General features: G+C 39.8%; 1 protein-coding gene across 3 annotated transcripts; it reads left to right on the top strand.

Moving 5' to 3' along the window:
* Positions 1-863: 863 nt before the first annotated feature.
* rell2 (RELT like 2) lies at positions 864-26,750 on the top strand. Of its 3 annotated transcripts, XM_017713392.2 has the most exons (6): positions 867-2,327; positions 4,773-4,978; positions 9,500-9,562; positions 16,580-16,643; positions 24,988-25,167; positions 25,376-26,750. In XM_017713392.2, exons 2-6 carry the CDS (start codon positions 4,801-4,803, stop codon positions 25,974-25,976), a joined length of 1,086 nt encoding a protein of 361 aa, XP_017568881.1. In that variant the 5' UTR covers positions 867-2,327; positions 4,773-4,800; the 3' UTR covers positions 25,977-26,750. The 3 variants fall into 3 exon arrangements, with proteins under 3 accessions (XP_037396661.1, XP_017568881.1, XP_017568880.1); XM_037540764.1 differs by lacking the exon at positions 4,773-4,978 and having other exon boundaries at positions 864-2,327; XM_017713391.2 differs by lacking the exon at positions 867-2,327 and having other exon boundaries at positions 4,632-4,978.
* Positions 26,751-27,312: the final 562 nt, after the last annotated feature.

Below are 27,312 nucleotides of genomic sequence, written 5' to 3'. Positions count from 1 at the left end.
CCACACTGTCAGGGAAAAAAAGATGAAGTGTAGGTACATCTTTCATTCATCAAGATACAAATAATGCAAATGTACCCTCAAAGGTACAGTTGTTTTTAAAGTCCAACCTTGTACCTTCAATAGGTTTCTCAGAGGAAGACTACAAAAGCCACAAGGTACACTCATCGGGCATTACATTATGACCACCTCCTTGTTTCTACACTCATTGTCCATTTTACCAGCTCCACTTACTATATAGGTGGACTTCTACAGTTCTACAGTTACAGACTATAGTCCATCTGTTTCTCTGCATACTTTGTTAGCCCCCTTTTACCCTGTTCTTCAGTGGTCAGGACCCCCACAGAGCAGGTACTATTTCGGTGGTGGATCATTCTCAGCACTGCTATAACACTGTTGTGGTCTATGTGTTGTGCTTGAGTGGATCAGACACAGCAGTAGTGCTGGAGTTTTTAAGTCTCACTGCTGGACTGTCCACCAACCAAACATATTCAGCCAACAGTGTCCTGTAACCTCTGATGAAGGACTAGAGGATGACCAATGCAAACTGTGCAGCAGATTAGTTATCGTCTCTGACTTTACATCTACAATGTGGACAGACAAGGTAGGAGTGTCTAATAGAGTGTACAGCGAGCGGACACTGTTTAAAAACTTCAACAGCACTGCCTGTGTCTGATTCACTCGTACCAGCACAACACACTCTAACACACCACCACCACGTCAGTGTTACTGCAGTACTGAGAATGATCCACCACCCAAAATAGTACCTGCTCTGTGAGGTTCCATGGGGGTCCTGACTACTGAGGAAAAGGGTAAAAGCGGGCTAACAAAATATCAGTGGAACACATAGACTAGTCTGTAACTGTCGAACTCCACTCCCGGAATGCAGTGTTTTTGTTATTTACATTAGATCTTTATTATAATAAACTTCTAAGCTGTAGAACATTTACTTTAAACCCAAACTACTTATGTATTAAAAGTGAACTTTTAAATTTGAAATATAGATCGGAGATTTCTAAGTGTACTCTGATAACATTTTGTAAAGTGTATCTCTCCTTTCTCTCGAGTACAGGACTTTGCAATACAGGGCTATGATAAATGAATGTGAATGTTTATAATAGCACTCTGGTTCAAATGAAAAGTTCAGAATATTTCTGTTTGTTTGCTTTGTTTTTTAAACTATAGGAAGCCTTTAACGTTGGGCCAAACATAAATTGTGCCATGTTGGGGTTGGTTGGCACAGCATGAAGTCACGCTTACAATAAGCTAAATGATCAAATACCTAAAAATATTTACTAACATTAAACGCGTCTTTATTTTAGCCAAGATGTTCAGCGCTCATTTTCAGCTAGTTATTATTACCATATATTATCCTAATACACCTGATACATACAGCAGAGAGCGACAATAACCAACCCTGCTCGATCCTATATTAAACAAGTAGAATTTTATACAGTCATAAAACTAGCAAACAAATGTTAGGTGCGTAAATATCTGGTTTAAACAGTCGTTTCGCGACTAAGCGGGCAGGCAGTGCACGCGTATGCGCTTGTTAGGATTGGACGGGCTAGCTGCCAGCATCATTGTTTCTGTGCGTGCCCGCTAGAAGCTACAGTGCCTGCAGGTTTTCGGATGATGCACTGGTCAGTCAAGCTTCACGTTTCTATGCTGTTAAACAACGACGTGTCGTGTGCGTTCTGCAGCAGTCCGGGACTGGATATATGCACTCTTTTTCACCTGCAGATTAGTTCACTCGCTTGTCATTGTCCGTCCTTGGTTTAGTTTGGTGAAGCTGATTTTCTCTGTGGATGTTAGAGATTAGGGCAGTAGGAGATTGACATTAAGTAAGGATCATTTCGGCTTGGTATATCATGGGGATTGGTGCTGTGTCATGCCGCGCAGAGTGGCACATGCGTTTTTTTAGAGGTGGGTTTAGTAAAAGGTGAAAGCGTTGTTGAGGTGGTAGAGTCAGCGTCACTGTTTGTAAAGGTATAAATCGTCACCGCTTACTGCAGTTCTTTAGAGTAACCATCTTGGTAATGTCACCGAATCATTCTAAGACATGGCATTAATCTTTAGACTAACCAGTACCGAACCTGCGCCCGGAATGACCAATGTAAGCTGTTTTGTAGTTTCAAGTTAAGGTGCAATAGTTCATCCTCAAGTCGCCAGCTCTTAGCTTTTTTATAAACACTGGATGAGAGACGTCTGAGAGACAGTCTGCTGTTCTGTGATGTGCTGAGTTTATCTATGTACTACATCCCCCGCTGATTCAGGACTCCACAAGAGGACCATGACCTTTGGGTGCAGTAATCGCCGCATCATCCAAAGTAAGCCGATCATAAATAATTAAATTAAATGACTGTGGAATAAAGCAGATCTGCTTTTAATTGTTACATTCACAATCATATCATCACTTCATTCACAAAAATGATGTGGAGTAGCCGAAGCTTCATGTAAAATTTCAAAGGGGTTACCTACATGACAGTGTATGCCAGACTTAGTTTTGCTTTAATAGAATCAAATGACCTTACTGTTATATTGCTGACGAGGTACTGTCCAAGGCAGGGCATGCTTTGATGGCCGTGGCTTGTTGATGAGAATAACAGGCTATGTCTGTAAACTGTAAGCCACCAGAGATGGCACTGTAATGGTGGGTCATCTCTCTCATATTTAATTAGGTTAGTGTGTTTTACATCTGGCGGCATGGTGGCGTGGTGGGTAGCGCTGTCGCCTCACAGCGAGGAGGGCCTGGGTTCGATTCCCCGGCCGGGCGGCCAGGATCCTCTCTGTGTGGTGTTTGCATGTTCTCCTCATGTCTGTGTGGGTTTCCTCTGGGTTCTCCGGTTTCCTCCCACAGTCCAAAGACATGCAGTCAGGCCAATTGGACATACACCTAGGGGCAATTTAGTGAGTGTGTGAGTGACTGTCTGTGTCTGTCTGTCTGCCCTGCGATGGACTGGCGACCTGTCCAGGGTGTATCCTGCCTTCCGCCCGATGACTGGGATAGGCTCCAGCATCCCCCCGCAACCCTGACGGAGAAGCGGCTTAGAAAATGGAAGGATGGATGTTTTACATCCATTATTTTTTTACGCAAAAACACCAGAAAACAGCAAAAAGAGTTTTGCATTAGGATGAGGTGGAAAAAATAGAATATTGGAAAATATTGGAGTTTTTCAAATAAACAACTAGGTATTAAGCCATACGTCACATGGTACCGTGATTCCTACAGGGGGTCCGATCACAGCACACAGCTTTTCGAAAGTGTTTTTCTGCATTCTGAAATGAACCCAAGGCTCATTTGAAAAATAAGTAGATGTCCTTGTGGTGGCAAGATTTTCCATTCCTTGCTGAAACAGACCACTTTCGTGTAATAAAATGCCTACCTGGTGCAAATATATACTTAAGGGGTAAGAACTTACTGAAGGGAAAGAATGTGTGTGTGTGGCACTGTTACTAAACTCTAATCACAGCATAAAACGTTCCTATACAATTGCATTAAGAGAATGATCTAGTCTCAGCCTCGGAAGCCCCTGGATCATCTTACATTAAGTTGGCCACAACTACTGAAATTTCGTCAGTTCCACTCTCATTGGCCATCCACACATTTATATGTACGTACTTTCATCAGTCTGACAGCAAAACAGTTTTTCAAGCAGTTGCTTGTTCCTCACAACTTTCCAATAATGGGCATTTTAAGGTAAGATGAAGTCACTGTCAAGAAAAAGTTCAGCATGAAATTGCTAAATATTATTTTTAAAAGGCTATGAAAACTTTGTAGCATCCATGTATTTTTCTTTATGTTGTTTCTCATCACTGGGATCAGTTTATACCTTTGCCCAGAAAGGCATTAGTCAGCACTTTTAGTACACTGACGAACTGCGTGTTTCATTATAAAGAGAGCACAATTAGTCCCATTTAATGAGTTTTAGGGCAACACAGTATAACAAATAAAAATAACTGGATTCACAGTTTTGACAGTATTTTTATGTGTAGCACTATTTGCTCTTCTCGTTCCCACTGATCACATGTCTGAAAAATAAATATTGTGACATATTGTGTATGAAATTTCTTTTTCCTTTTTCTTTTTTGTGTATGAAATTTCCAAGTACTATTTGTAGAGGGCAAGAGTAGAGCTATACCTGCAACTGCAATTGAATAAAATTGTATTTATGTTTTATGCAGTGAGGACTGATGGTAACATGACTGGTGCACCATACACTGACTAGACAGAACCTGTATAACTCTGCCAGAAATTCAACCTAGGGAGACAGGTTTTGTCTTTCCAACACTGATAAAAATTCACTATTGAAAAACTGAATTTTCGCATGTACAACACATTAAAAACAAGTCTGGACAAGCACATGAACAGGCCTAGTTCCTTAGGTCCTTACCTGAATAGGTAACATTAATTTTCACATTCCAAATGTAATTAACTATTTTCTTTGTTAGACTTGCTCCAGCTTCCAGTACAAACAAGTTTGTAGCTTAATTACATGTTTCTCTGGCAAGTCTAATACATCTTGTTAAAAACAGAAGAGGGTGTGGATTCTTCTCCTTAATCATCTGCAGAGTAAGATAAAACTGGGTTAGCAAGAAGTGTACCGCAAGAGCTGAGAGGGAAATTATCACACACAGCCAAGACAGTCCGATGGTGTGACAAGATATCAGTTCTCCATGAACTCTGCAGGGAGGGTACATATGTCAACTAGAAAGCCCCCATCATATGGAATTTTTGGTATAAAGCCATTTGTTTCTCTTTGCACTCTAAACAGAGACTGTGTGTGGGGATCTAAGGAGAGGATGACTGACCAGAACACCGGATCTCCATATATAATATTTGTCCTGGTCTTTTGCTTTTTCATCACGGGTCTTTTGGGTTTTATCATTTGCCACATGCTTAAGGAAAAAGGATACCGCTGTCGTAGAGCTGAGTCTGAAAATGAAGACTGTAAAAACACATTTGGGGCAGACAGTGATGGTGAGTGACAGACTAAAAATGATTTTAGCATTTTGTGTGTCATATATTTTGCTGTTTATTGCTGTGTCTGCCTATTTCATTTTTACCATGGTATTGCAATAAGAGAATTTTTTGAAAACTCATAATATAATTTAAAAGTCATAATACAAGTTATTTTTAGTGCTGATATTAAAAAAAGGAAGTTGCATATAATAAGTATTTATCTCAATTATAAGTGTACTATATTGTCATTTTAACAGAAAAAACAGAAGCATATATCGTTTAACAATCTTTTTATTTTATATATTTTGGGGGAAAAAATCTTAATCTGGTCTCTGCCTTGACTCTGACTCACCGTGCCCTATTCTTCCTAGTCTTGGCTCGGACTCAGCTTGTACTCATCTCTAGCAGTCTTAACTACAATGCAATTGCAAGGTCTTTTGTGATCTCTTTTGTGTCTGCACATGATTATTTCAATATTGTCACATTGTGCAGCCATATACAGTGTCATGAACAACATTTGCGAGTTTATTTGAGATTATGTAACAGCTCAGCATGGTTTTAGGCACACAGTTTTCTTGATACTAACTGATGTGTGTATAGTCCCAGGGAACACATATAAAAAATGTTTGATATAATATATAATGTTTGAGATGTTTGATTCAGGAGATGTATGATGTATGATATATGATACAACTTGAGTGTTGTATTAAACTTCCAGAAATGCTTCAATGTGAAATGAGATATAATTAGGATAAAACATGTCTTAAAAACTGCTGATCAGACCTGTATGAACTGTATGGGCATGGCTAATGAGCAGCTTGATTGATCACTCAACTCTCAGCAGCTTGATTGATCACTCATAGCCCACTCTGCTACTCATGCAGAACTGCTTCTAAATCTATATTTATGAAAGAATGGGTCACTTTCAGGAGCTCAGTGAATTCCATTGTGGTATTGTTATAGGACGCCACCTGTGCAACAACTCCAGTCGTGAAATTTCCTCACTACTACATATTCCACAGTCAACTCTCAGTGGTATTATAACAAAGTGGAAGCGATTGGGAACAACAGCAACTCAGTCACAAAGTGCTCAGCCACGTAAAATGACAGTGGGGTCAGCGGATGCTGAGGTGCATAGTGCGCAGAGGTCACCAACTTTCTGCAGAGACAATCGCTACAGACCTCCAAACTTCATGTGGCCTTCAGATTAGCTCAAGAACAGTGCATAGAGCTTCATGGAATAGGTTTCCATGGTCTAGCAGCTGCAGCCAAGCCTTACATCACCAAGCGCAGTGCAAAGCATGGAATACAGTGGTGTAAAGCACCACCACTGGACACTAGAGTAGTGGAGACATGTTCTCTGGAGTGACGAATCACGCTTCTCTGTCTGCCAATCCAATGGATGACTCAGGGTTTGGCAGTTGTCAGGAGCACGGTACTTGTCTGACTGCATTGTGCTGAGTGTAAAGTTTGGTGGAGTGGGGGATTATGATTTGGTGTTGTTTTTCAGGAGTTGGGCTCAGCCCCTTAGATCCAGTGAAAGGAACTCTTAATGCTTCAGCAGACCAAGAGATTTTGGACAATTTCATGTTCCCTACTTTGTGGGAACAGTTTGGAGATGGCCTCTTCCTGTTCCAACATGACTGCGCACCATTGCACAAAGCAGGTCCATAAAGACATGGATGAGCAAGTTTGGTGTGGAATAACTTGACTGGCTTGCACAGAGTCCTGACCTCAACTCGACAGAACACCTTTGGGATGAGTTAGAGACCGCGAGCCAGGCCTTCTTGTCCTACATAAGTGTCTGACCTCACAAATGCGCTTCTGGAAGAACAGTCAAAAATTCCCATTAACACACTCCAATTCTTGTGGAAAACCATAAGAAGAGTTGAAGCTGTTATAGCTGCAAAGGGTGGGCTGACTGTCATCTTAAACCCTATGGATTAAGAATGAGATCTCACTCAAGTTCGTATGCATAGGCAGTCAATCGAATACTTTTGGCAAAGAAACTATTTTGAATTTTCATTTTTAGCCCTGTCAAACCATTTACTCATTGAGTAAACCATTGAGGACTTGCTCGCAGGAACCTTGTAGTATTTTGCAGTCATGTTTTTGACATAACAGGAAATAAGAAGTGGCCAGGTGTCTCATAAACCAGCTCTGGCAGCACTGCCGACATGGATACCGAACAGGAACATTAAGTTTTTTGAAGAGGGCCACCTAGCATAGTGGAGAATATTGTTGCACCTTTATACATGCTATAATTTAGTATGAAACGTATCTTCATCGCGAGGTATGCACACCCCTTTCGTCCTCAAAGGCAATGGATGCTGTATGCAGAAAGTACACTGCTCAAAAATATAAAGGGAACACTCAAATAACACATCCTAGATCTGAATGAATGTACTGAGTGTAACTCTTAAACTTTTAATATCAAACCACCTTCAGACAGCCTGTACCTGTTTTACTTAATCATATTCATTCGTAACTTTTATTTTTGTGTTAGTTCTCCTTAGTTCTTTATCTCTTTTTACTTATTACCTTACTAATTTCTTATTTCCTTTTGATCTTAATTTCTTATCATTTAAATCTCAAGTTCTATATTTATCTACTTTTATCTTTTATTCACTGTTACTTTAAATGTTCTTTTAATTTAAATGATTAAATGTAGTTATTATTTTCTTTATCATGTCAATCCCTGTTTTTGTAAATGCTCGTCTACATTGAAAATGAGGGTTGTCCTCAATGTACTTCCGAGTCAAAATAAAGGTTGATTGATTGATTGATTGATTATTAATGGAGGCCTGGATTTGAAGTCACACACAAATTTGAAGTGGAAAAACACTACAGGCTGATCCAACTTTGATGTAATGTCCTTAAAACAAGTCAAAATGAGGCTCAGTATTGTGTGTGTGGCCTCCACGTGCCTGTATGACCTCCCTACAATGCCTGGGCATGCTCCTGATTAGGTGGCGGATGGTCTCCTGAGGGATGTCCTCCCAGACCTGGACTAAAGCATCCGCCAACTCCTGGACAGTCTGTGGTGCAACGTGGCGTTGGTGGATGGAGCGAGACATGATGTCCCAGATGTGCTCAATCGGATTCAGGTCTGGGGAACGGGCAGGCCAGTCCATAGATTCAATACCTTCATCTTGCAGGAACTGCTGACACACTCCAGCCACATGAGGTCTAGCATTGTCCTGCATTAGGAGGAACCCAGGGCCAACCACACCAGCATATGGTCTCACAAGGGGTCTGAGGATCTCATCTCGGTACCTAATGGCAGTCAGGCTACCTCTGGCGAGCACATGGAGGGCTGTGCGGCCCTCCAAAGAAATGCCACCCCACACCATTAGTGACCCACTGCCGAACCGTTCATGCTGAAGGATGTTGCAGGCAGCAGATCGCTCTCCACAGTGTCTCCAGACTCTGTCACGTCTGTCACATGTGCTCAGTGAGAAACTGCTTTCATCTGTGAAGAGCACAGGGCGCCAGTGGCGAGTTTGCCAATCCTGGTGTTCTCTAGCAAATGCCAAGCGTCCTGCATGGTGTTGGACTGTGAGCACAACCCCCATCTGTGGTCGTCGGGCCCTCATACCATCCTCATGGAGTCGGTTTCTAACCATTGTACAGACACATGCACATTTGTGGCCTGCTGGAGGTCATTTTGCAGGGCTCTGGCAGTGCTCCTCCTGTTCCTCCTTGCACAAAGGCAGAGGTAGCGGTCCTGCTGCTGGGTTGTTGCCCTCCTACGGCCTCCTCCACGTTTCCTGTTGTACTGGCCTGTCTCCTGGTAGCGCCTCCAGCCTCTGGAGGACACTACGCTGACAGACACAGCAAACCTTCTTGCCACAGCTTGCATTGATGTGCCATCCTGGATGAGCTGCACTACCTGAGCCACTTGTGTGGGTTGTAGAGTCCGTCTCATGCTACCACGAGTGTGAAAGCACCACCAACATTCAAAAGTGACCAAAACATCAGCCAGAAAGCATAGGTACTGAGAAGTGGTCTGTGGTCCCCACCTGCAGAACCACTCCTTTATTGAGTGTGTCTTGCTAATTGCCAATAATTTCCACCTGTTGTCTATTCCATTTGCACAACAGCATGTGAAATTGATTGTCAGTCAATGTTGCTTCCTAAGTGGACAGTTTGATTTCACAGAAGTTTGATTTACTTGGAGTTATATTGTGTTGTTTAAGTGTTCCCTTTATTTTTTTGAGCAGTGTATAATTTAGCCTTTGCAAAAGATTAAGAATGGAACATTATTTAAGGGTTATACTTATTGCATGTTTACTGTTTGTTTACAAGAACAAGATTAACATAATTAGAAAGAAAACACAGATCTAGGTTTCCTGAATTTTGTCAACTTCATTATGTCTGTAACTCCAGTCAGTATATACAGTAAATTTTAGCTGTAGGTTTTTGCTAGTTAGCTGTTTTAGGGCAAAATGACTGTCACAGTCCAAGTGATACAAGTAGCATTATTCTCTAAATACTTTTCATTGATTTGTTTCTTTCTGTTTGCTTATTTATTTACAGATGAATCCGAAGACAATCAAGACACTGTAGAGAAAATACTTAAATGTATTATTGAAAATGAAGGTAAAGTGCTATAAGCATATTACATATGTCATAATTAGACATATAAATTAAATACTTACCTGATTTATTTAAAAAGTCCACCTAGTAAAATTGTTAAAGTAATGGCTATTTGTTAATGTGCCATGAATGCAAAATCAAGATAACTTGTTCTTACTGAATATATCCAATGCTGTTTCCTTGGCTAAAACCAGAATGAAAGGCGTCAAGGACCAAAAAGCTCTGCCTGGAAAGTTTTTTTTTGCTATTTTGCATAATATGCAAAGCATGCTTTTGTTGTGGAATCCTCTCAAAACTGGTGTCACAAGAACCAGAAGACCCTCAAAAATAACAGTTCAAAATAAATCTGTATTAATGAAATAATATAAAACTTACAGTTCTGTTCCATCAGTTTCATATTAGCATTATTATTTATTGACAGTGAATTTACATTGATGGAAAGCTTTTACCCTCATTCTGTGCTAGCCTAATTTACAAAGTCATACAGTCAGCTGACAGGTAACACATGCACGTGAAAATTCTGTACAATGACAGGCACTCATAATACATATAGATCAAATTTATGTTTTAAGTGGATTGCACATAATTAATTAATTTTCTTGCACAAGGCCAAATAATAGCTAAGTTTGAACATTACAAGCATAAAGAACTGGTTAAAAGCAGAAGAAAGAACTAAAAGGAACATGCTACGACATGACTGATCAATTTCCCAAGAAAAAAAATGATTGAAGAAGAAAAGTTGTCCCTATAATGAAAAACGGCAAAGGAGAAGAGCAAACATTATAATGGACAAACTTTATATAGAAAACCAGCTGTATTATGACTCTAATATAACACTGTGGTTATTCTAAAGTAACGAGACTCAGGTTGCAGAAGAAAAAAAACCACTGAGTCTCCTTACACTCAAGCGCCAAATGATCACAAATGCTGTGTATGAAATGTGCCACTGCAATCATAACAACCTTCTTACAAATGCCTGCAGCTCTAACTATTGCTCCAAACCATATAAGCTTAACATCAACCACACACTACAGATCAATTGAGAACAAACTCTCACATGTAATGGATAATGCAAGTAAACACATATTTATATTAAACTCTGTATATATGTAGAATCAATGTCAGAAATCAGATTTGAAACCTGGAATATACGAGGAGCTGGTTCACAGGCTAAGAGACCAAAAATCAATAGTCACCTAATTAAACTGCAAGCTGATGTATGTCTCTTGCAAGAAACTTATGTTACTCCAACAGACCAATACAAATTATAATTGCTTCAATTCAACCAAATATCTTCATCGACATATAACTCAAAACAAAGAGGAGTTTCCATATTATTCAACAAGAGAATACCATTAGTTCATAAGACTACAATATCTGACTCAGATGGACAATATGTTATCATTAATGTCTCAATATATGATAAAAATTTCACCATTTACAATTCAACTTACATGGCCCAAACATCACCCCCACTTTTTCCAATCCTTTCAGCACTTATCACTAACTCAATAATCGTAATAGGAGGTGATTTTAATACAATTATCAGCCATACACTGGACAGATCAAATACCGTGAACAAGCCACACAACCCTGACTCCATGGATACACTAAACCAGTATATGGCGGTTTTTGGTCTAGTTGATCCTTTTAGAGTAAATAACCTGCAAAAAAAAGAATACACATACTGCTCATCGGTTCATAAAACATGCTCAAGAATAGATTTTTTCTTATCCAGCTAAGCCATACTGCCTGACATAACAGATAACAAAATACACCCAATTGTAATCAGTGGCCAAGCCCCAGTTTCTTTTCAATTTAACTGTAAGCAACCCATGCTGCCTGCACCAAGATGGCATCTCTCTGCTTAAAGAGACTGACTTTGACTCCTAGTTTAAAAGAAATTAAGTATCCCTCGATGAAATAAATAATTTCCCAGAAATCTCACTCACATTAATCTTGGAGACAGATAAAGCAGTATTGAGAGGAAAAATTATTGCATATTCAACAAATAAGAAGAAAAAGAACTGGCAATTGGAAATAACATAAATAACCAAAGAAAATAATTTAATTAATTATTTAATAATTAAAGAATCAAAGATCTTACTGTTAAATATGAAGACCCTAAAGGAGAAACTCAACTGGAAATAAACCAACTATTATCTCAGTTAGATGATATAATCAATAAAATAACCCAGTTTATGATTAAAAGACTTAGGTATGAACACTTCAAATATAATGACAAAATCAGGGAAATATTTAGCAAATAAACAGAACAAAGAAAAGTCTCTTATACCAGCTATAAAGAGTTCTGCAGGGGAGACCTTGGTCACACCTCTGGAAATAAATAAAATGTTTCAAGCATTTTATAAGAAACTTCATACCTCTGAACAAGATCCATCCCCAGATGACATTAAGCACTTTTTAAACTCTATTAATCTACCTAAATTGATCTTAGAAAATGCAGAAACACCAGATGAGCCAATAACTGAAGAAGAATTTTATTATGTTTTCATGCAGATGCCCAATAATAAAGCTCCTGGTCCAAATGGCTTTCCTGCAGAATTCTACAAACATTCACACATCATCTCCCCTCAATTTAAAAAAAATGACAGAAGATATGCAGCACAACTCAAAAATTCCACCTCATATGAACATAGCCCTTATCTCAGTACTGCTTAAGCCTAGCAAAGACCCAACACTTCCCTCTAGCTATCACCCTATATCACTTATTAACACAGATATCAAAATAATTAGTATTAGTATTTATTCACCCAGACCAGACAGGTTTTATTAAAGGCATCATTACATCCTCCGAACTGTCAGAGTTGATTACTCTTAATTTCAAATGACTGCTGAAAACCATAGAAGATCTACAACATTGGATGCACTTACCTATTTCATTACTTGCTAGAATCGCAACTATAAAAATGCCAATCCTCCCAAAATTACCTATTTACAATGAAACCTGTTCAACCACCATGGTTCAAATCATTAGATTCTGCAAAAACTACATTTTATTGGAAAAATAAAAACCCAAGAATTAAACTTTCTACACTACAAAAAAACAAAGAACTAGTGGGACTTAAAGCACCAAATTTATATATACAGGGTGGGCCATTTATATGGATACACCTAAATAAAATGGGAATGGTTGGTGATATTAACTTCCTGTTTGTGGCACATTAGTTTATGGGAGGGGGAAAACTTTTCAAGATGGGTGGTGACCATGACGGCCATTTTGAAGTTGGCCATTTTGGATCCAACTTTAGTTTTTTTCAATGGGAAGAGGGTCATGTGACACATCATACTTATTGAGAATTTCACAAGAAAAACAATGGGGTTATTATTTCATAATTTACAAGTTATTTACAAGTTTCTGACCACTTATAAAATGTGTTCAAAGTGCTGCCCCTTTGTGTGGGATTGTCAATGCAACCCTCTTCTCCCACTCTTGACACACTAGTAGCAACACTACAGAAGAATGCTACCACAGACTTCCAGTATCCGTAGTTTCAGGTGCTGCACATCTCGTATCTACACAGCATAGACAATTGACTTCAGATGACCCCAAAGATAAAAGTCTAAGGGGGTCAGATCGGGAGACCTTGGGGGCCATTCAACTGGCCCACGATGACAAATCCACTTTCCAGGAAACTGTTCATCTAGGAATGCTCGGACCTGACACCCATAATGTGGTGGTGCACCATCTTGCTGGAAAAACTCAGGGAACATGCCAGCTTCCAAAGTGGATTGGTCGTCGTGGGCCACATTTTATGGAGTAAAAGTGGTCAGAAACTTGTAAATACACTACAACGACAAGATATTTAATGCTCAAATTGATAAACTTTATTGTTTTTGCAAATATTCACTCATTTTGAATGTGATGCCTGCAACAAGTTCCAAAGAAGTTGGGACAGGGGCAACAAAAGACTGGGAAAGTTGAGGAATTCTCAAAAAAAACACCTGTTTGGAAAATTCCACAGGTGAACAGGTTAATTGGAAACAGGTGAGTGTCATGATTGGGTATAAAGGGAGCATCTCTGAAAGGCTTCGTTGTTCACAAGCGAGGATGGGGCAAGGTTCACCACTTTGTGAACAACTGCATGTGCAAATAGTCCAGTAGTTTAAGAACAATGTTTATCAATGTGCAATTGCAAGGAATTTAGGGAATTCATCATTTACAGTCCATAATATCATCAAAAGATTCAGAGAATCTGGAGAAATCTCTGCAAGTAAGCGGCAAGGCAGAAAACCAACATTGAATGCCTGTGACCTTTGATCCCTCAAGCGGCACTGCATTAAAAACCGACATCATTCTGTAACGGATATTACCACATGGGCTCAGGAACACTTCAGAAAACTATAGTCAGTGAACACGGTTCATCGCTCCATCTACAAGTGCAAGTTAAAACTCTGCCATGCAAAGCAAAAGCCATAAATCAACAACACCCAGAAATGCCGCCGGCTTCTCTGGGCCCGAGCTCATCTGAGATGGACTGACGCAAAGTGGAAAAGTGTCCTGTGGTCTGACGAGTCCACATTTCAAATTGTTTTTGGAAATTATGGATGTTGTGTCCTCCAGGCCAAAGAGGAAAAGGTCTGTCCGGATTGTTTTCAGCGCAAAGTTCAATAGCCAGCATCTCTGATGGTATGGCAGTGTGTTAGTGCCCATGGTATGGATAACTTGCACATCTGTGAAGGCACCATTAATGCTGAAAGGTACATACAGGTTTTGGAGCAACATATGCTGCCATCCAAGCAATGTCTTTTTCAGGGACGCTCCTGCTTATTTCAGCAAGACAATGCCAAGCTACATTCTGCATGTGTTACAACAGCGTGGCTTCATAGTAAAAGAGTGCAGGTACTAGACTGGCCTGCCTGCAGTCCAGACCTGTCTCCCATTGAAAATGTGTGGCACATTATGAAGCACAAAATACGCCAACGGAGTTGACCAACTGAAGTTGTACATCAAGCAAGAATGGGAAAGAATTCCACCTACAAAGCTTCAACCATTAGTGTGCTCAGTTCCCAAACACTTATTGAGTGTTGTTAAAAGGAAAGGTGAGGTAACACAGTGGTAAACATGCCCCTGTCCCAACTTCTTTGGAACGTGTTGCAGGCATCAAATTCAAAATGAGTGAATATTTGCAAAAAACAATAAAGTTTATCCATTTGAACATTAAATATGTTGTCTTTGTAGTGTATTCAATTGAATATAGGTTGAAAAGGATTTGGACATCATCATATTCTGTTTTTATTTATGTTTTACACAACATCCCAACTTCATTGGAATTGGGGTTGTATGTATATTATCTGGCAAGCCAACTGCAATACATATATATCTGGACACATCCAAAAAATGTCATTCATGGTTAAAAATAGAGCAGGAAATCTGTAAGGACATATCTGTTTCAGACCGTCCATTTATCAATCACACAGTAAAACAGTATACATGTTTCCGCAATGCTGTCATATCCACAACTCTGAGGGCCTAGTGGAAAATGCTCAACATTACCAATTACACCTTATCACCATGTAAATAAACTTTAATTTGGCATAATCCCAGTTTCCTGTTTAACAACTCACCATTAAACTTCACCACCTGGAAACAAAAAGGGATCACGCATCTAAATCATGTTTTTAAGGATATCTTTATCTTGTTTGAAGATTTGGTCCAGATATACAATATCGGGGAAGATCAATGCTTATGATATTTTCAACTCAAATCTTTATTGAAATCTAAATTAAATATTACAAATAACCATCCTCACCCACCCAAACTAATTGAAGACATTAATAAAATAAAAACTGATAAGAAATTGCTCTCAAAATTCAACAAACCTCTTGCTGATTTGAATAATACTGTTGTACTTCCAAATTTAAAATGTGAAAAAGATCTCAGAATCTCTCCTGGCATTATTATTTTAGATTATTATCTTGGTTATACTTGTTAAAAATGCCAAAAGTCATAAAAGTTGAATGTTATACTTTTTTTTAAACTGTATAATAAAAATAAAGAATAAAGTCATCCTCGAAAGGGGGGGGGGGGTAAAAAATAAATAAATAAATATTGTTTTCTTGCAGACATTTGATAAAGTTAACACAAATTTTGTGAAGTCAGAAACACTAAGGTGTTTATAAGAATTGAAGCCACAAAGCTTTACACTACTTCATCACAGGAAAAATAATTACCTTACTGCAAAGCCTTACTTTGTTCTGTGTTACCTCCAACACTGGCTACAGCATGCTAGTCGATCCTTCCGATCCTTCCAGATCCAGAACAGCTGGAGCATGTGAATGCTTTGTCTAATTTTGATAGGCTCCATTGGAACTTTTAAAGATACATGTCTATCAATTTTGGTGTGTCGATACTTTGTTATGTGTGTCGGTTAAGCTGAATTTTTGCATGCTTTTCATTATTTTGGAATTTTTTTCTCAAAATGCATAGTATTTTTGCCTTTGCCAACTGTTTGATAATAGCACTAATAGCAGCAGATAATAACACTAATCATTTAAAAATTATTACTGAAGCAATCAATATTCTGTGCTAATAAATAATTATGCAAAAATGTTTATTCAAACATCAAAATGCTTGACTAGAATGGCCTTCACATAAATATTTGAGGCCTTGGCTTTTTAGCCTTAAATACCTTAAAACAGGTAGCCTGATCACCTCATTTAAAACTCTTTCATAGACCAACTTTTAGATGAGAGAAATTATACAGCCCAAAAAGTCATTCAAATTCCCCAAAACATTATTTTCTGTATCCTGCAATGAATGTCAAGCAATTCAGTGTCACATAAAATTTGTGTCACACATTGGATGCTTTAGACTTATTTGTTAAGAAATCCGTTTGCAAATTAACAATTATTTATTTGTATAATTACTAACTCTGGATTCTTCAGTCTTCAGTTCAATAATAATAATTATTATTATTATTACTGTTGTTGTTGTAGGGTTTTTTTTAGACAAACATTGCAAATTTGACTTTTTTCTTCTTTGTATTTTGATTCTAGCCAATCTGGATGCTTTCAGCAAAATGTTGGGAAACCAGAATCCTTCTGAACAGTGTGACCAAAGGTATAATTTTAAGAGCATGTTGTATGTATTCTGGCCAACAGTATGCTTAGAGTTATTGTGATTTGAATACTGTATATATTCTTAGATAATGATCTAGAAATATAATTTCTCTTCCAGAGCAATTTGTGATTTAACTGTACACTAAAAGCAGATAAAAGAATTTTCACTCTCTTTCTATTGCACAGATACAGTGAAGTACCTTAACAATTCACATACTTTCTATTCTGCTTTTGTTCCATATACAATTGTAAGCCAATTGAAGCGTAAGTCAATTTAATGTAAAGGAGTAATGTATTTTCATTTTGAATCTTGATGTTTTTTATGTAAATTTATGTAAAATTGTGTGTCATCAGCATAACAGTAGAAACTGATGTCATATTTATTGCTTACGGTACCCATTGGTAACATGAATAATGCAAACAGGTCCTAAAACAGAACCTTGTCGAACACCATACTTTACATTTGTATGAACAGAGGATTTGCAGTTTACATTCACAAACTGGCAGCAATCAGTCAGGTAAGACTTGAACCAGGAAAGAGCTATTCCAGTTTTCTAGTCTGTCTTCTAGGATAGAGTAGTCTATTGTATGAAATGCCACACTAAGATCGAGCAGAAACAGCAAAGAAAGCTTCCTTGTTTAGAGAATAATACAAGATCATTTACAGTTTTCACTAGTGTTGTCTCTGTACTAGCTCCCCTAGTAGTTTAGAGAATGTGTGTGTGTGTGTGTGTGATTTTATGTATGTGAAAATATCTAAAGGTTCTGTATACTCCTCCCCGGTGGACTTGCCTGTGACACCTCCCAAGGGAGGCGTCCAGGAGGCATCCTAACAAGATGCCCGAACCACCTCAACTGGCTCCTCTCGACGTGGAGAAGCAGCGGCTCTACTTTGAGTCCCTCCCGGATGACCGAACTTCTCACCCTATCTCTAAGGGAGAGTCCAGCTACCCTGCGGAGGAAACTCATTTCGGCCGCTTGTATTCGCGATCTCGTTCTTTCGGTCATTAACCAAAGCTCATGACCATAGGTGAGGGTGGGAACGTAGATCGACCAGTAAATCGAGAGCCTTGCCTTATGGCTCAGCTCTTTCTTTACCACAACAGACCAGTAAAGAGCCCGCATCACTGCTGACCCAGCACCAATCCGCCTGTCAATCTCCCGCTCCCTTGTACCATCACTCGTGAACAAGACCCCGAGATACTTAAACTCCTCCACTTGAGGCAAGAGCTCATCCCCGACCCAGAGAGGGCTCTCCACCCTTTCCCGCGTGAGAACCATGGCCTCGGATTTGGAGGCACTGATCCTCATCCCGGGCCGCTTCACACTCGGCTGCAAACCGATCCAGTGAAAGCTGAAGTTCACGGCCTGATGTCCCCAATAGGACCACATCATCTGCAAACAGCAGCGATGTGACCCTGAGGTCACCAAACCGGACATCCTCCATCCCCTGACTGCGCCTAGAAATTCTATCCATAAAAATTATGAATAGAATCGGTGACAAAGGGCAGCCGTGACGGAGTCCAACTCTCACTGGGAGACGAAGAAAGTACTTACATTAATGGGTTTCTTTGAGTCTCAAAGTCAAAAATCAGGACACCCTCTCCCTAGGTATCAATGCTAAGAAACTAAGTGGTAGGGGCAAGGGATTGAAATGGGATTGTGTCTTAGTAAACAAGTGCTCGGTGCAAGGACAAACTATTAGTCTGAGTACTAAAATTACAAACTGTAGTGACTAAAATGTCTTTCCCTTGTGTAAATAGATTATCTATATATAATCTCCTCAGAAATATATCCTGAACAATAATAAATGAATAAATGAAGGATGAACGGTTTTGACTTTTGCACAGTGCTATACATATACAGGACAACTGAAGGGTTCATTTGAGGTGAAGGTTACTTGAGATGTGAACAGTATTAGAGCCTGGTTAAGGACTGAAAAATATACAAGTTTAGTGGCTTTAGCAGTAGATGTGAAGAACTTGCAGCGGTTTGAATGTTTGCATTAAGCTATGCTACTGCTTTGTTAAACTGTACAGTTACTGTTTAAGTGTCTAAAAGAATATAACTTTTAATTTTTCATCATACTTTAAATGTTTAAGTCACCTTTTAGCTGCAGTTCAGAATGTTTCACTATTGAGGTCAAATTTGAACACAAAGATCAGTCTGAATCAAACCAAATCAAATTTATTTGTATAGCGCTTTTTATAACGGATGTTGTCACAAAGCAGCTTTACAGAATTTCGGAAAAGACAAAGTTTTAACAGGACTGTAAGAATGTACAGAAACCCCCCCGGTGGGCAAGCCAGGGGCAACAGTGGCAAGGAAAAACTCCCTCAGAACTGAGGAAGAAACCTTGGGAGGAACCAGGCTCACCAGGGGGGACCCATCCTCCTCTGGTCAAACTACCTACAAGTGATTATACTACTAATATTAATAGCAGTAATATTGGTATTAGGAATAACTAGGAGTCTATGAAAACATCAGTGTAGGGTGTGCAGCTAGTCCAAGGCAGGTGGTGGCAGCTGGGGCATGGGCAGCTGGTCTGAAGTGGGTAGCAGGAGGGCTCGGCAGTCGGTCGTCCTTCATTGTCCAGCCGGACATATGGGTGATCGTATACTCGGAAAGAAAGCAGGGAGATGGAATTAGTTTTATTCTATCTGTTTGTACATAAACAGGGAATGTAAAGTGAAGAGTGTTGCTAATGACTCCGGCAGATTTGACTATGACAGCTTAACTAAAAGGAGAGAACCAGAAGGACACACAGACACGGCAGCACTCTGAAACAGTTTGGCATCCCTCCGCTCCACCGTCCACAAACTTGAGTGACCGCGTGCAAGCAGCGGGACGACAGCACCAGCGTCTCAGTTTACTGTAATTCCCTGTGCCCATGGATCTGCTGCCTTTATCTAAGGGGGAACATTAGCTACCAAAAGCTAAACTGAACAAGTGAGTTTTCAGCCTAGTCTTAAAGATTGAGACTGTGTCTGAGTCCCGAACAGTTTCTGGAAGATCATTCCAGAGTTTGGGGGTTTTATAAGAAAAAGCTCTTCCCCCAGATGAAACCTTCTGAATTCTGGGGACTATTAATAAGCCAGCACTCTTGAGTGGTCTGAGTGGTCGTGATGGCTCATAATGAGAAACAAGGTCTTGTAAGTACTTAGGAGCGAGGCCATGTAGGGTTTTATAAGTCAGTGAAAGGATTTTATAATCAATACGGAATTTAATAAGCAGCCAATGAAGTGATGATAGCACTGGATTAATATGATCAAATTTTCTAGTTGTAGTGAGGACCCTGGCTGCAACGTTTTGGACTAGTTGGAGTTTGTTTAAATTCCTGCTAGTGCATCCTGACAGTAGCACATTACAGTAGTCTAGCCTAGAAGTAATAAAGGTATGTACTAGTGTTTCCACATCACGCAGGGATAGGGCATTTCTTATCTTGGCAATGTTGCGAAGATGTAGAAAAGCTGTCCTAGTGATGCTGCCTATGTGTTGATCGAATGATAAATCTGAATATATTATCATGCCAAGATTTTTTGCTGCTGAGCCAGGTGTGGCTGGAAAGTCGGCGAGATTTAAGATTAAATCTGGTAATTTACTTCTTGCTAATTTTGGACCCAGAAAGATAACCTCTGTTTTGATACTGTTTAATAGACATCCAGCCTTTCACGTGTTTTACACAGTCCTCCATTTTCTTTAACCTGTATTTGTCATCAGGCTTGGCTGATATGTACAGTTGAGTATTGTCTGCATAACAATGAAAGTTTACGCCATGGTTACTTATAACTGTGCCTAACGGTAACATGTATAGTGTAAATAATAATGGTCCTAATATAGAATATAGAATTCCAAATCTCACTTTTGAATAATTGGAAGATAAATTGTTTACCCTAACAAACTGATAACGTTCTGATAGGTAAGATCTAAACCATGATAGGGCCGTCCCTGTGATTTCAACCATGTTTTCTAACCTTTCAAGGAGAATATTGTGATCTATTGTATCGAAAGCCGTGCTAAGGTCAAGTAGTACTAAGAGAGATATGTAGCCTTGATCAGAGGCAAGAAGAAGATCATTACTTATCTTAACTAGAGCTGTCTCAGTGCTGTGGTGTGGCCTCAATCCAGATTGAAATTTTTCATATATATGGTTCTTGTGTAGATATGAACTAAGTTGTTGGGCCACAGCTTTTTCTAAGATCTTTGATACAAACGGTAAGTTAGAAACAGGCCTGTAATTAGACAAAACGGCGACATCAAGATTTGTTTTCTTGATCAGGGGTTTGATAACTGCTAGTTATCACTTTGGGTACATGGCCCAGACTAAGGGACGAGCTTACTATAGTTGAAATAGGGTTTATAATGACTGGCAGTACTTCTTTGAGTAATTTTGATGGAATTACATCGAGTATGCAGGTTGTGCAATTTGCAGAAGAGATAATCTTCTCTAGCTCTAGCTGTGGGAGTGGGTAAAAGGTTTCCAGGCTCTTTTCTACAGCTGTGTTTTGTTCTATATCAGCCAAGTCAGATGACAGCCAAGCTGGATTTGAATTTGATACTGTGGGTTGAATTTGTTGTCTAATATTTTCAATTTTATTATTAAAGAAGTCCATAAAAACTTCACTTGTGAGAGTTGCTGGAATTTCTGGTTCAGTACCTGCCTGATTTTTTGTGATTTGGGAAATCACATTAAACAGTATTCTAGGATTATACTTATTTCTCTCGATCAGCGAGGCCAGTGAGAACATTTCTATACTCTATAAGGCTGTCCTTCCAGGCAGTGTGGAACACTTCCAGTTTGGTTTGACGCCATTTCCGCTCTAATTTCCGAGCTGTTTGTTTTAAGGTCCGGGTTTTATCGTTGTACCACGGGGTGAGTTTTTTCTGCCTTATTCTTTTTATTTTAAATGGGGCCACATTTTCTAAAGTGGATTGTAAGGTATTTTCTAAATAATCAGTTAGTAAATCTAGTTACATTGGGTCTGATGCAGTGGAGACTGGGGTTGATAACTCTGGGAGATTTTCTATAAATTGTAGGGCGGTAGAAGGTTTTATTGAGCGCTTTGTTGAATAACGAGGGGACGTATATATATTATGGCTAAGTCGTAGCTCATATGAAATTAGGTAATGGTCGGAGACTGCTGTGGATATTAAGCTTGTCTATGTTAAGACCTAGTGTCAAAACTAAATCTAATGTATGACTACAGTAGTGTGTATGCCCTGTTACATTTTGGGTAAAACCAACAGAGTCTAGGATTGAGGTAAATGCCTTTTTTAATGTGTCATCTACCTTCTCAAAGTGAATATAAAAATCCCCTACAATTATTACTTTATCGTTGCACACAGCCAGGTTTGCAGCGAAGTCACTAAATTATTTTATAAATTCAGAGTATGACCCTGGTGGTCTGTAAATGTTAAATAATGAAAACACCTTTTTTGTGACCGGAATTTTAACGTGAATAGAAAGGACCTCAAAGGAAGTAAAAGTGTCACATTGTTTCTGACTAATATCGAGAGTATTTTGGTATATTATACAGACTCCACCTCCCTTGCCTGATAATCTTGGCCTATGTGCATAATTATAGCCTACAGGCATAGCTTCATTTAAAGCTAAATATTCATCTGGTCTAACCCACGTTTCAGTAAGATAAACAAAAAAATTTATGATCACTTATAATTTCATTTACGATGACTGCTTTAGAGTTTATTGATCTTATATTAAGTAGTCCAAGTTTTAGATCTAAGGTGTTAGTGCTATCATCAGAACATGGATATATGTTGATTAGGTTATTTAAACGTACTGATTGAGTTTTCCTATGATTAAATTTAGTTTTAATTCGGGGCAAAGACACAGTCTCTATAAAGCTGATCTTGGGTGACGCCTCAAGGCGGATCGCAGACGGTTGGTTTAGCCTGTCTGTCTGCGGCCTGGTCCCGGCTCTGGATTGTCAGCAGCTGTTTACACTAGTCTGCCGACTAACTAAAAGACTATGTGCTATGCTGCACGAAAGTAAGGCAGCATCCTCCCGCGTGGGGTGGACACCATCCCTACCTATAAGACCAGGCTTGCCCTCAAAACGTAACCAATTGTGGACTTCAGAAGGAATGCTGACCCACATCCACCCATCCACATCAAGGGGACGGCAGTGGAGCGTGTGAACAGCTTCAAGTTCCTTGGTGTCCACATCTCCAAGGATCTCACCTGGACGACCAGCTGCTCCAAGCTGGAAAAGAAGGCTCACCAGCGCCTCTTCTTTCTGAGGAGGCTGAGGATGAATCACCTGTCCTCAGACATCCTGGTGAACTTCTATCGCTGCACCATTGAGAGCATCCTGACCAACTGCATCACAGTATGGTACGGGTGCTGCTCTGCCTCAGACCGGAAGGCGCTGCAAAGGGCGGTGAAAGCTGCCCAGCGCATCATCGGTGCACCACTTCCTGCCATAGAGGACATCTACAGGAAGCGGTGTCTGAAGAGGGCTGGGAAAATCATCAAAGATCCCAGTCACCCAGCACACAGACTCTTCACCCCCCTGCCCTCTGGGAGGCGCTACAGGAGCCTCCGGACTAAGACCACCAGGTACCGGAATAGCTTCTTCCCAACAGCTGTCACACTCCTGAACTCTGCCTCCTGACATCTAAATAACAATGGACTGTACCCTAACACACAGACTTACACACCACTCAACACCACTTACCGGCACTTACATCTGCTGTATATACTGCCCAATATTGTACATACTGTGTAAATACTCTACCTGTTCATAAGTACATACTTATCCCCCTTCATATTTATAACCTGTTCATAGTACTTTATACCCCCTCATATTTATAACCTGTTCATAGTACTTATACCCCTCATATTTATAACCTGTACATTCTTGTTTATAACCTGTATAACCCCCTTCATTTTCATACCCCCTCATATTTTTTTAACCTGTATATACTATACTTACTGTACATTGTAAGATATATATTTATATTGCTGCTAAGCACTTCTGGATGGATGCAAACTGCATTTCGTTGCTTTGTACCTGTGACATACGCAATGACAATAAAGTTGAATTCTATTCTATTCTATTCAATTGTCTATAAAGCCCACTTGATTTTCGGAACACCACTTGGACATCCAGCAGTTTAACGCCGTAAGCCTGCTGTAGGTTTCAGCGCCGCGCCACATTGGGATGGGGCCAGAGCAGATTACGGCATCGGACATTGTCTGGGCCTGTTTCATCACCTCTCTAATATTAGCCTTAGTTACCTCAGTCTGCCACAGACGGATATCATTGGCCCCTACATGAATGACTATCCTCGAATATCTCTTATCCGCTAATGTAAGGTTGCCACTAATGTCCGGCGCTCTGGCTCCCGATAAGCATCTAACTGTAACCGCTGGTGACCCTAAAGGAGTAGCTAACTTCATGTGTCGAACAATCAAGTCTCCTATGACCAGAGTGCTTTTAACATGCTTCACAGTGGGTGAGGGCAAACCTGTTTGACACACGAATCGGAGGAGCGTGGTGTTCTGGTGGGCTAGCTTTGGCCTCAGCGTTAGCATTAGCCTTAGCTTTCCGGCTAGAACGCCGAGTCGTCACCCATTCGCCACGCTGTGAGGGCTCTGACGCCGGAGTCGAGGGGGTCCTAACTCTCCCTAGGGTACCCGGAGCTGCTAACGCTGCCTCTGGCTGCCTATCCCTTAATAATCCCTGGATACGCACTTCTAACTGGTCTACCTTCTCCACCAAACAGCTAACTAGCTGGCACTTAGCACAAACACTATCACTATCACTAGAGGCGGAAATGGGCGTTAGGCTAAACATGCCACACTCTGCGCAAAAAACTTTACCACGCTCTCAGTCGCTCGCAGTGACACGCTCTCAGTCGCTCGCAGTGACACGCTCGTATGTGCATGTGTATGAGACTACTATAAGATGAATGCTGTGTAAAGTTTGGAGGTTCTAGCTTGAATCTAATGCAAAAAATGGATTGCAAAGTTTTTGTGTTTTGACTGTAGTTAGGCTTCTGACTCTGATATATGAGATGTTTTGGTTATTGAAGTATACAGGGTATCATTTTGGCTTGAAGTCTAATTTAGTTTTGTCAAGCCAACTTATGTATTGATGTCTTGGTCACTGTGTAAACAGATTGTTTGTGCCTGTTCTTGTATAGTTCCTCAACATTAGCATTCCAGGGAATATTAGCAATTCAAACTCAATAGGTATTTTTAAATCCAGAATAAAATATTTGATTTGGTTAGCATATTCTTAGTCTCTTTTTTTCTGGTGTATATCTATGAGTCTTAGAGTAAACTAAGTGTTTTTTTTTTTGTTTTGTTTTTTTTTTAGAACACTACATAAGGAGAGCTTGCAGGGCATTCCCCTTCATCATCATACAATCCACTTGGGAAGTAATCAGAGCTTTTGCCATCACTGTCGGCAAGGTCATTCCAAGAAAACTCAAAGCAGAAACCACATGGTCAGAAGCAAGGGCAGACCTGGAGAGCAGACTGTATTCTCTGTAGGCAGGTGAGATACAAAACCCAAAACTGAATGTGCATGTGCAGTGGGAAGTATACTTATCAATAAGATAGTCCTGGTGTCTGGAAGAAAACATCATTGTAATTGTGAGCATTGTCACTTTTGTGCATTTTTGTAGATGAAATGTAGATATTTGACCGCATCTCCCCCTCCCAAAATGTAAAAAATATCCTACTTTTTTGTAATAAAATCACAGGTTCCGTGTCACCCACATGGAGAAGAAGAACAATCTTCAAGACCCGACAAATCTGCCCATAAATGAATCAAGAGATCATTCAGATCCTACAGAACCCCTGAATTCTGGGACAAGAATGAAGGATACTCCTAAAACAGTTCAAGAAAGTTACAATATCCGTAATATGTTCAAAGGAATTGAAGCGACTAATGCCATTGTACCAAATGCATCCAAAAGGAAGAAAAGTGTTAGTCTCCTAGGCTTGCGTAAGGACAGTGATACAGTGATTTCAAAAGGGAATCAGAGAACAGCTGAGAGAGACACCCTGCATGAGACCTCTGATCAGTTCCCTACTCCTTCAAAGCAATGTTTAGGCTCAGATCAGGTTCCTGAAACTAATACAGAGGACATTTCAGACAAAAAGTCTTTTAATACAAATTCTCTGAAGACCTCAGAAGAGAAAATTTATATGCTACCAGAGAGTAAACATTCTCCTAAAACATCTTCAACCAAATCAGAGATAGAAGAAGTGAAGAAGGCCAGACCAGATAGTCGGCGAGATTTTCCCATGGTACACATGGAGGAAACATCAAGCACAACTGCAGTCTCTGCTGAAGAATAAAGACTGGTCACTGTGTCTCTAGGGCAATAGAGATACAATAACAAGTCGTGTGTTCTCATGTGAAGTTTGATACTGGGGTCAATTGAGATTAAAACCAGTCTGACAAAAAGATGTAGGTCAGCAATGCAAATTAACTTCATTAGAAATATAGAATCACATATCACAGTTACTGGAATGATTTTATGGATAAAATGGATATCAACTTATGAACGCTGAACAGTGTTTCATCGCAGTATAGTCACATATTTTATGCTGCAGTCAACACAGGAAAACATTACTCCTATGCACACTACTACTACTAATACAAAAAAAAATAATAATAATAATAATAATAAGTAGTAGTGGTTGATTCTAATTAGAATTACCTGCCTGATACCCCATATAGTACACTAATAAGCATATGTAATACACAAATCATATTAATACACAAATCAAGTGTCATTAATTGTAAAGACCAGATTAACTTCATGTATTTTTCACAATTCAGGAAGCAACCTGATTGGAAATTAGTTCTGCATAATGCTACGTTTGACTGTTCAACCTCAAAATAGGTAACAAATTAAAGTTTCCTTTAATTAACTTGCAATTCCCACTAGGAAGTTTGGAAATGTGTTCTGAATTCTCATTATTACTATGATTGGCTAAAGCTGTAACAATGGAAAAATGAAGGGAACACTCAAATAACACATCCTAGATCTAAATGAATGAAATATTCTCATTGAATACTTTGTTCTGTACAAAGTTGAATGTGCTGACAACAAAATCAGACAAAAATCATCAATGGAAATCAAATTTATTAACCAATGGAGGCCTGGATTTGGAGTCACACAAAATTAAAGTGGAAAAACACACTACAGGCTGATCCAACTTTGATGTAATGTCCTTAAAACAAGTCAAAATGAGGCTCAGTATTGTGTGTGGCCTCCACGTGCCTGTATGACCTCCCTACAACGCCCGGGCATGCTCCTGATGAGGTGGCGGATGGTACCCTGAGGGATCTCCTCTCAGACCTGGACTAAAGCATCCGCCAACTCCTGGACATTCTGTGGTGCAACGTGGCATTGGTGGATGGAGTGAGACATGATGTCCCAGATGTGCTCAATCGGATTCAGGTCTAGGGAATGGGCGGGCCAGTCCATAGATTCAATGCCTTCATCTTGCAGGAACTGCTGACACACTCCAGCCACATGAGGTCTAGCACTGTCATGCATTAGGAGGAACCCAGGGCCAACCACACCAGCATATGGTCTCACAAGGGGTCTGAGGATCTCACCTCGTTACCTAATGGCAGTCAGGCTACCTCTGGCGAGCACATGGAGGGCTGTGCGGCCCTCCA

The sequence above is a fragment of the Pygocentrus nattereri genome, chromosome 8 (genome assembly GCF_015220715.1).
Source record: "Pygocentrus nattereri isolate fPygNat1 chromosome 8, fPygNat1.pri, whole genome shotgun sequence".
In the NCBI taxonomy this organism is placed as follows: Eukaryota; Metazoa; Chordata; class Actinopteri; order Characiformes; family Serrasalmidae; genus Pygocentrus; species Pygocentrus nattereri.
This window is presented reverse-complemented; position numbering and strand designations above follow the sequence as displayed.